The sequence below is a fragment of the Cricetulus griseus genome, chromosome 3, assembly GCF_003668045.3.
Source record: "Cricetulus griseus strain 17A/GY chromosome 3, alternate assembly CriGri-PICRH-1.0, whole genome shotgun sequence".
NCBI classification, from domain to species: Eukaryota; Metazoa; Chordata; class Mammalia; order Rodentia; family Cricetidae; genus Cricetulus; species Cricetulus griseus.
Genome location: NC_048596.1, coordinates 282,649,113 through 282,660,239, shown reverse-complemented (window position 1 = coordinate 282,660,239; position 11,127 = coordinate 282,649,113). Strand labels below are relative to the sequence as shown.

General features: G+C 36.4%; 1 protein-coding gene and 1 pseudogene across 1 annotated transcript; both read right to left on the bottom strand.

Annotated features, from left to right (window-relative positions):
• Positions 1-880: 880 nt before the first annotated feature.
• On the bottom strand, positions 881-1,509 carry LOC118238030 (annotated as a pseudogene).
• Positions 1,510-7,709: 6,200 nt separating this feature from the next.
• Positions 7,710-9,820, bottom strand: LOC100761821 (olfactory receptor 12). The gene is given in 3 exon segments (XM_027409591.2): positions 7,710-8,359; positions 8,361-8,423; positions 9,753-9,820. Coding segments are annotated over 3 exon segments (753 nt in total). The 3' UTR covers positions 7,710-7,737.
• Between the last annotated feature and the right edge of the window lie 1,307 nt (positions 9,821-11,127).

Here is an 11,127-nt window from a genome sequence, read left to right as displayed (position 1 = left end):
TGCATATTTTTCTAAAGATCTGACTCAGATGGTAATGCCTGTCTATCCTTAAAGCTTTAAGCATGCATAGGTTTGCCAGCCATCCTTGGACTTTATGCAGTCCAGCATAACTTTCATTCAGTTTTACAATATACAACCATGTAGATTGCTTCTGTTTTTTTTAATTTGTATACTCATATACATGTGTCTTGGTGATCATGTGTACATACAAATATCCTTAATGGTATCACAATCAAGTTGTTTTAAAATTATTACTTATAACATAATTTTGTTATTATTGTTCTCTCTTACCACATTGTTCTATAGGTCCTTGTGTATATATGTAAACATTTTTCAAGAGAATGAATTCAATTTGTGTATTAATTAAAAGCAGCAATATTTGTTTCTGGTGTTCAGTAACAGTAACTGTACCACATTTGCTTCTCACTTTGCTCATAAAATCTAAGATCTCTTCTTGGATAATGTACATTTTACTATTTGATCATTACATACTTAGAGAAAATACAGCACATGTACATATAATATATGAATAACAATTATTATTTTTAACTTATAAGGCTCTTGAGCTACTACATCAGAGGTTCATTTTGTTGCTGCTCTGTATTTTTATCAAGTATAAGTAAAATACAAGGTGCCAATTTTTTTGTCCTAATATAGTGCTGAGCAACAAGAACTAAGTAAAAGACATGTGAATAGAAACTGTGTATAAGGTAATAAAATAAGTTGTTATTTCCTAGATACAATCTGTTAAACTTAACCTTAGAGAAAACACAAGACAGTTTTCATAAAGTACGTGGCATCAGTACTATAACCATGCTTTTTTTTTTTTTGACGGTCCTAAATTGTTTATTGGATATGAATTTTACAAACATTCCATATATTATCGGTAACAGTTGAGCTGCAGAGTATTGTACCTTCTCCAGGCTGCAAGGCGAGAGCCACCAATAGTGTGGTGGAACTTGTGGCCCTTTCCAAGGCCCCGGCTCTTGCGGCCAGCAGATGTCAGCCCACACATCTCTCTGTGCTTATGGACTGGATTGGTGATCCACTGGGTGTCAGGGTTCCTTCTGATAGCTTTATGGAATGGATCAATGAGGATAACCTCAAAAAACTTATATGTGGAATCTTCACCAACCCAGTAAGAATTCAGGACTCTCAAAGCCCCACAATGACGTCCAGCTCTCTCCTCAGCAACAGACTGAAGGCTTCTGGCAAACGTTAGCTGGTTAACACCATGATGGACAGGCTTGCCTTAAATTGCACCCTTAGAACGGGGCGCTTGGGGCCACTACTGCGGACATGAATCCTGTATATGACATAACCCTGCTTGGCCTTGTACCCCAGCCTTCACGCTATGTCAGGCCTGGTAGAGCGGGAAGCCCTGTGCAGCATAGAAAGTTGGTGGTATTGTCAGCAACGGACCCTCAGCAGACAGCGCATCATGTTGGACTGCTTCTTCCTCCATAGCTCCTGGATGTATTTGTATGCACCCATCTTGGCTCACCTGATGGCTGCTATTAGAGGAAAGAAGCAGCCTTTCTCCCACAATCCCTTTGTCCATGCTTTCGGTTTTTAATGAGTGTATGTTGGCAATACAAAGAAACAACAAATACATAATAAAACATCATCAAATTGATGTGTACAGCCTCCAGTACAACACAACAAAAATTCCCTCTTAAAACTATGAGTCCCTAGCTTACTATAGAAAGATCTTTACACAGAGCCTCTCTGTCTTCTCCATGAATCCCATTACCTGTTTTTATTACACACATGTGACCAATAACAGGATGCATAAAAAGTGAATGAATATTTACATCCTAGCATCCTAATCACTAGCAGTCCTGGTTAACATACTCCTTAAGTATCTTTGAGTTATTTTAGGGGCAGCCATCCCTTAATTAAATTCTACTTTGTGTGACTATCTCCTAATCATTGGTAAATCCTTTATGTTACCAGTTCTACTCTTCTACATCACGGCTTAGCAGTGGAGTGCTACCCAGTATATGAGATGCTGTTTATAAACTCCACACAATTAACTCCAAATGAATCTTACATCTAAATGTTAAATTCAAAATGCAGAACTTTTAGTAGACACTTGAAACTAGGCCCCTATGCAATCTGCATAGGCCTTGGAAATTTTCTCTAAGGCCCTGATATATTGAGAAAGAAACTTGATAGAGCTGGTAAAGTTCTGGATCCAGGGTCTTGGGGAGAGATGGATTCAGATCCTCAGAACACACCTCTTTTTTCACATGGGGCTGTGGTTATCATTCCCAAGGCCACTGTGGACTTTGTAATGTGCTGGAGTTACCCTGTGTTCCTCTAACCCTAACCCTAACCTAACCACAACCTGAAATTACTGTGTAACAGTGCTAAAATGTAGACAACTAGTACTCAAAGCCTGTATCTCCAATCCTATTAGGCACAGATAAAACACTACATAGGGACAGTGATGTTAAGAAAAAAATTAAGAATTACTTCCTGAAATAATGAGGCAAGTTCTTACTATATTGTGAAACATTTTATAAATCAACTATTTGAAGAATACTCATGGGTCTTGTTAAGCTAACAAGATGAACTTTATCTCCTGGAGTTCATCTTAAAGATTTATCACCCAGGGGCCTTATCAAATATGAATCATAATCTTGTAATGTCTACAGGCAGACCTCTGATGAAATGAGGAACCTTTGGGAAACTAAGAGGATAACAAGTGAATGTCACTATAGAGCTGAGAAAATTCATGATTTTAATACAATGTAGGAAAAAGGCTCCAAGGAAGAAGGAAAAGATGAGCTAAAGAATACTGTATCATAAAGTTAGATGCAAAAACATGTTTCATTGCATAAAAATGAAGAACCATCAATGTTTCCACTAAGTAATTCTGTTTATCTTAATGTGTGAAATTTTTCAAGTAGCAATAAAATAAAGCATTAAGAGGTTAGTTTATTTATAATGAGTAGTTTTTTGAAAATGTCCTCTAAAAAATGAAACAGGATTGTTAATTCACTATAGGATTCTACCAAATAATTCAAGAATAAACAATATCTTAGTTTCTATTGAAGAGCTTAAGAGCTTAGTCTTTACACTAAAATCACTACCAGACAAAAACAAAAGAAGCACAGAAATACCACCAAGCAATATTAATGAAAATATTGTAAAAGAAATGTAAGAAAATTGATTTTGATACCTCAATTTACAATTATGCTCATGAACAAGTTAAATTTATGATTCAATGCAAACATGGCACAATCTTTGAAAACCAATCAATATATTATGCCAAATTGACAAAATGAAAGAGCACCTGATCATTAGAATCAATTCAGGAAAGGATTTTTACAAAATTTGATAACTTTGAATAAAACAACAGTTTAGAAGGGAAATATAGAAGCAGCGTCTCAAAATAAAAGACATAAATAGAAAAACTCACATGTAGCATCATGTTAAATGGAAAAGTATTGAAATCTGTCCAATATTATGAATAAATCAAAAGTACCCCTTTCACTAATGTTAATCAACAACATACTTAAATTTCTGTCAAGGCCACTCAAACAATAAATAGTATATAGAGATAAATAGTACATAGTCATTAACATATCCATCATCTTGGATAGAAAAATGAGTACAATTAAGATGCACATTAACCGGTTTCCAATATATAATGCATTATTGTATATTAGTTATGCCATAGGTCTACAGAGCTAACTCATCTTATATGAAGAAATGTTACGTTGAATTAAATCATGTGATATAAAACTTATAGCTGCTGTCTATAAAAGGCTTCACCAGTCATATTTTTCTTTTTCTGGGGAGTTTGTCTGAAGACTCATCAGAAGGCGTTTGCTCAGGAAGATACTCTGAATGTTCCTCTGAAGAGACTCTCCTGCCCCCTTCCTGCCATTCCTCTCATGGAGACTGTTTTTAAAAAAAGTGTTTCATTAACTTTAAGGCCCCCAATGTTTAGACCTCCATATATTGTATTGTTTTTGTCTAATGCAATCAGTCTTACAGCAAGGATATACCATGGCCTTGAGATCCTTTCATTCTAATAAATTTCAAATCTATGTAAAATTATGAATTAGGTTTAGCTTCCTTTCTAGACTGACTACCATTACTATGTTTCATTCCATTTAACATTTGTATGGAGTTGAATAGTAAGCTAATAGTAATTTTCTAGCCGCCACTGCTTTATTCTTTTTCTCTCCACTAGGCTTTTGACCCCTAGGAGCTCTGCTTATACATTTTCTTTCAACAATTGCCCATGATTTCTTCTTTCAGTCTCCAGACTTTCATTTCATAGAACCTCTTATAAGTGTTTTCAATCCTACCCCACCCTACCAATGGAATTCTAAATATATATATATTCTAAATATAAGCAAAATATAAGGTGACAATTTTTTGTCTTAAGATAGTGCTGAGCAACAAGAACTAAATAAAAGAAAGGTGAATAGAAACCCTGTATGAGGTAATAAAATAAGTTGCTATTTCCTAGATACAATCTGTTAAACTTAACCTTAGAGAAAACACAGGCCCCCTGAATATGGGTGTCAGTTTGGAGGCCTGGGCAGTTTATGAGGCCTGTGGTAGTGGAACTAGAATTTATCCCTAGTGCAGAGATTGACTATGGGAGCTCATTCAACCTAGAGAGATATTCTCTCAGCATAAATACAAGGCAGAGTGCCTAGGCCCTATCCCAAAGGATGTGACAGACTTTGATGATCCCCCATGGAAGGCCTCACCCCCTGTGTGGATTGGATGAGGGAGTCAGTGGGGGACCCGGGAGGATGGAAGGGAGAGGAACTGGGATTGATATGTAAAATAATATTGTTTCTAATTTAAATAAAAATTATTAAAAAACAAAGAAACAATAATGCATGTTAAGTCTACTTATAAATATACATATATAGTTTAATTGAACTTTTAAAGCTGTGCTGACAATCCTCTCTCCAAGAGCAAAAGACCACCTTACAAAATCCCCAACATCAGGCAAAAGAAGCCCTCTTTTAAGTTATTGTTTAAAGTTGTCCAAGAGACTCTAAAAACATTGGGCCTATTGTATTGCCCTTGGTTGTTCTCCAGAAGTGGAGGATAAATCCCTATTACTAAAGATACCATGTACTTCAGACACACATCTAAATGACCCTTCTTAAACTCAACTAAATGTCTACTCAGTGAGGACTAATTTTCATGGCAGCAGAAGATATCATGTAAGCTTCCAAAGGAGGGAAAAATAAAAACAGTCCTACTCAACTGTGACTCTTATGAACCACAACAAAGACCAACATAGGATGATAATCCTAAAGGTGCAATAGTGACAAAAATAATTTGGTGATGACCAACAAATCTCTAATCTGCTTAATACCAGCTCAACAATAGGAAATCTATGCCTAGCACTGGAACCTCAACCAACTACACAGGACTAGTGAAGTCAAGGATCTTGGATGAGAACCTACAACCACCATTTTACTAAACTAGCAAAATACCTAACCACACTCCAAATATTTGTCCTTATATCTACAGATAAGTGAAGTCTTCACTCATCATCAAGGAAACTTCTCTTTGCAACAGATAGAGACCATTACAGAAAATCCAAGCCACAAAAACACTGAGCTATGGAGCCGTGTCACAATAGGTGTAGCTACAAAACAATTCCTGCACATTGCCGAAGAGAGTAAAAGATTGTAAGAGCCAGGAGATCAGGTGGTTTGCTGTGAGGCTGTGTTTCTTAGTAATGTCAGAAGCTACACTCATAATATCTCATCAACATGACTGCTAAAATATGAGTTGAACAAAGGCAATAATAATAGACATGCCAAAATGGAAAGAAGAAAGCCCACAATGCCTCAAATTACACCAAGAATTACACCAACAAAGGAATGTTGAATATGAGAAAAACAGTTTTCCTGAAAGAAGAATGCACCAATTTATTACCTGATAGCAAATGTTCATTCCTGAAACATACATACAAGAAACATTATATAGACTAAGCCAGTTATTTAAACATCTCTTATTAAAATTAATTTTTGAGGTAGTATCTGACTATATGCTAACTAGCCTGCCCTTAAATTCATAACCCTCCTACCCCAGCTTTCAGAGTGCTTAGACAGTAGGAATGTACTATCATGTCAGCAGCAAAGATCTTTTCTATAAGACAATGGAAGAACAATCAGTACATGAACAAATTAATACATTGCATTTAATTAAATGTCCATTCTTACGGAGGAGTTGTTAAAACAATGAAATGGCAAACTACACCCTGAGTAAATATTTTAATCCTCATTTCATAAAGGACATTTATTTGAAATACATAAGGCACCTCAAATCTCAATAAAAAAATAATAAACACATCACAAAACAAAAACTTAGTGAAAGAAAGTAAGCATACAAAACTATTTTGGGTACCACTTGAAATTTAGCAAATGCAACATAAATGAACGTAAAACACTATACAAATTTAAAAATTTATATCAAAAAGGGAGAAAATGCCACATGTTAATAAAAATGCAGAGTATATGAAACACAAACTGAAAATGTCAACTGCTAAAGAATGGAAAATTTCAACCATTTTCAAAGCATAAAGTATGCACTAACTCTCCAACTGTTTACTTCAGATAAATTATAGACACACAAACACAAACACAAACACACACACACATAGCAACTGTGTTTGTAATGCCCCCAATTAAAAACAGCTCAAATATTTATCAGCACATGAATGATGAGCAAATTGTAGTACCCTCATATAATATATTCATATCATTAAATGTTACCAAAGAATGAAGTATAATAAACTACTGATAATAATACAAGTTTGATATATATCAAAGTAGGTATTAAGAGAGCAATAACCTTTCTATGTCCTACTATGTGACCACTGAGGGAAAGCAAGTTGGTCTAGTTATCCAGAGTGAGGCATTTTATCATAAGGAAAGTGAGAGAATATTATAAATGGTTTCTAAGAAAATATTTGGCAGAGGGCACAGGTTTGTTTTCTTGATTATGGGATGCTCATAATCAAGTATGTACATGTGTTAAAACACAACATAATTTTGTAATACAATTCAATGACTTGATATATGTTAATTACACTCCATAAAGGCTGTTTAAAATAATTTATCAATGAAATTTGCCTAATTTATTACTAATTTTGATATGAAAAATACCAATAGCTAATTTATTCATTGCTAAAAATATTGAAGCATTTTGGTTTTCTTCACCTTTGGCAAGGATATGGTTTTTGTTTGTTTGTTTGGCTGGTTTGTTTTTTGTTGTTTGTTTTTTGAGACAGGGTTTCTCTGTATTGCTTTGGAGCCTGTCCTGGAGCTCACTGTGTAGACCAGGATAGCCTTGAACTCATAGAGATCCACCTGCCTCTGCCTCCCAGGTGCTAGGATTAAAGGAGTGTGCCACCACCATCCAGTGGGAAGGATATGCTTTACTACTCCATGAGTAATTCAAGGTAAATATTTTTTATTGTACAATGAGTTTTATGATGAAGCTTGATCAAGCCTGTATATGAGGCAAAATAAATACCAATTCAATTATTATTCTTCCACTTGACTTTTTATTACTCATCAGCCTTGATTTCATTTATTGTTAAATATGTAAAAATAAATAAATATACTCTATATTCCAGATCAAAGGTACCAACAAAGGAACTATTGCTACAGCATAAGCAACAGGAGTAGCTCTGAACTGGACTAAAGCCCAGGTTAGTTTGTGAAACCCACATCTGCTGAATCAGGTGGAGAATCGCTGTTTGCTTCTTATCAGAGCTTGCTTGACATCTTTGTTCCTCAGACTGTATATGAGGAGGTTCAACATAGGAATGACAATAGTGTAGAAGACAGACACCACTTTGCTCTGCTCCATGGAAGAGACAGCACTGGGCTGTGCATACATGAAGAAAACAGTACCAAAAAACAAGCACATACCAATCAAGTGGGAGGCACATGTAGAGAAGGCTTTCTGGCGTCCCTGCACTGTGCAGATCTTCAATATTGTTGAGATGATATAGATGTATGAAACAAAACCAGTCAAGAAGGTACTGATGATAATGGAACCACATAAACCAAGAAGAACCAGCTGGTTTACAAATGTTTCTGAACAGGAGAGGGTTAATAGTGGTAGGACATCACAGAAGAAGTCATTGATTTCATTGGACCCACAAAAGGACAAAGTGAAGGTCATTGTGGTTTGAGTGACAGCATTCACTGCACCCCATGAGTAGGACCCTGACACTAATAATCCACAGACCCAGTGAGACATACTCGCAGAGTAGAGAAGAGGATTACAGATGGCAATGAAGCGGTCATAGGCCATGGCAGCCAGGAGAAAAGCTTCTGTAGTACCAAAAAAAGACAAAAAAATAATTGTGTAGCCACCCACCAAATGATATTGTGTGGTCTTGTTTCAAGCAGTAAATACTTTACTGAAACTGTGAAGTATTTAAAATTGCACATTTACTTTTTTCCAAATTTAGAAAAATATGGATGTCTCAAACTCAAACTGCAATGATAAGGACTACAGATGTAGCTCAGTGGTAAAATGTTATGTTGTCCCAACCCACGGGACAGCAACCTAGGGCAAGATGTACAGGGAGGGGAATGGGGACAAGAGATGCAGACAGAATAACCACAAGACAGGATTCTGATCAAGTGGCAAATTTTATTTGTCCCAGGCTAGCTTATATAGTCAGTTGAGTGGGGTAAAGGGGAGGAGGAGAAGAGGCCAAGAATCAGGTGTTAGTTTAAGCAGGATGTCAGAAACCTATAGAAGGAGGATATTGATAGGGTAAAAAGTTCATGGGTGTTGGGGCGAGGGAGGGTTGCCTAGGTAAGTGGTGGGGTAAGGGAGGGTTTCCTAGGTAAGTGGGCCTGTGATTGGAACAAAATATTGACATCTGGGTCATGTTGTTCCTTCTGGGTGCTCATGCTTCTAGAAACCGTTTATAATCAAAAGACAGTTCTATAACCGTGTGGCCAGCCAAGTTTGGACTAAAGGTTCATGCCAAGCTGTATGGCTCCCAATAGTGTTAGCTAGTATTCCCAAGGTTATAAATTTAATCCCTAGCAATACAAGAAATCACAAAGACAGACATGAGGAAACATTAGCCATAACTGTTGATTACTTCTGCATTATAATAACTACTATGTTAGATACACTGGGAGACATTGGCAAGTGATAAGTACTGTGAAAAATCATTAAATTCAGAGTACTGGGTCTCAATATCTATTTTCTTCCTTCTTCCATAACATATTATCTTAGCTTTAAAGGTTTTAGATCCCAAAACACTACTTCTATGAAGACATGACTACAGAATGAGCAACGATGCCCCACAGTGTGCATACTGCCCTTTCCCTTTAGAATTCTTTGTAATCTCACTGGTTTTAGTATTTTATATTTGTCTATCCTATCAGCTTTTATAAGAGACCTTATGATTACACTAGATCCTTTTAGATATTCCAGAATAATCACATTTTCTTATTTTTCATGATAGTGTCTGGCAATATCCTTTTATAATGTAACATAACATATTCACAAGATACATAAAAGAGGATATTATATCCAAAAATATTTTTGGACATATTCTAAACAAACTAATTAGTTTTTGTTAAAATATAAGACAAAATTAATGAAACAATACATGTTTCTTTTTTAAATTTTTTAAATTTAAATTAGAAACAAGATTGGTCTACCTGTCAATCTAAGTTCCATCTCCTTCCCCTCCTCCCATGCACCCCACTAACCCCTACCTATCCAAAATCATTTTTGCTCCCCAGGAAAAGTGAGGACTTCCAGGGGGGTCTTCAGAGTCTGTCATATCCTTTGGGATAGGGTCTAGGCCCTCCCCCATGTGTCTAGGCTCAGGGAGTATCTCTCTATGTGAAATGGGATCCCAAAGTACATTCCTATGCTAGGGATAAGTACTGATCTACTACAAGAGGCCCCATATATTTCTGAGACCTCCTCACTGACACCCACATTTATGGGGTCTGGATGAGTTCCATGCTGCTTTCCCAATGATCATTCTGTGGGCCAAGAGCTCCCTTTGTTCAGGTCAGCTGATTCTGTGGGTTTCACCATCCTGGTCTTGACCCCTTTGCTCATCATTCATCCTTCTTTGCAACTGGATTCCAATTCAGTTCAGTTTTTGGTTTTGGGTATCTGCTTCTACTTCCATTAGCTGCTGGATGAAGACTCTGGGATAGTATATAGTTTAGTCATCAATCTCATTATTAGAGGAGAGGATTTAAGGTAGCTTCTGCACTGTTGCTTAGATGGTTAGTTGGTATCATCCTTGTAAATCTCTGGTCATTTCCCTAGTGCCTGATTTTGCTTTAAACCTATACTGGCTCCCTTCTTGGGAGATAATAAAAATCTCTTATTTTGCTTTTCTCTATTCTTCCCCTACACAAACATCCTGCTCCCTTATGTCCTCCTCACTTCTCCTCTTCTCCCCTTCTTATTCTTCTAGTTCCCTCTCCCCTCCCCACCATGCTCCCAATTTGCTCAGGAGATCTTGTCCCTTTCCCCTTCTCTGGGGGGACCATGTATGTCTCTTTTAGAGTCTTCCTTATTGCCTAGCTTCTCTGGTGGTCTGGATTAGAGGCTGGTAACCATTTGCTCTATGTGTAAAATCATATATCACTCATATATGAGTGAGTGCATACCATGTTTGTCTTTTTGTGACTGAGTTACCTTGCTTCGAAGGGTTTCTTTTAGTTCCATCCATTTGCCTTCAAATTTCAATATTCCATTTTTTTTTCCATTGAGTAGTACTCCATTGTGTAAATGTACCACATTTTCTGTATCCATTCTTCAGTTGAGGGGCATCGAGGTTGCTTCCAGGTTCTGGCTATTACAAATAATGCTGCTATGAACATAGTTGAACAGATGTCCTTGTTGCATGAATGTGCTTCTTTTGGGTTTATGCCTAAGAGTGGAATTGCTGGATCTTTCGGTAGGCTTATAAAAATTAGACCTGTTCATTTTAGTTGATGTGGTGTCTTTCTTAAATATATTATTGTTAAACAATTTTTCTTTTACCTCTTTTTCATCTCTAATACAAACTTCTTCATAAGTTAATACAGAAATAGCACATAAAAATCCAGAATTTATTTAAGCATT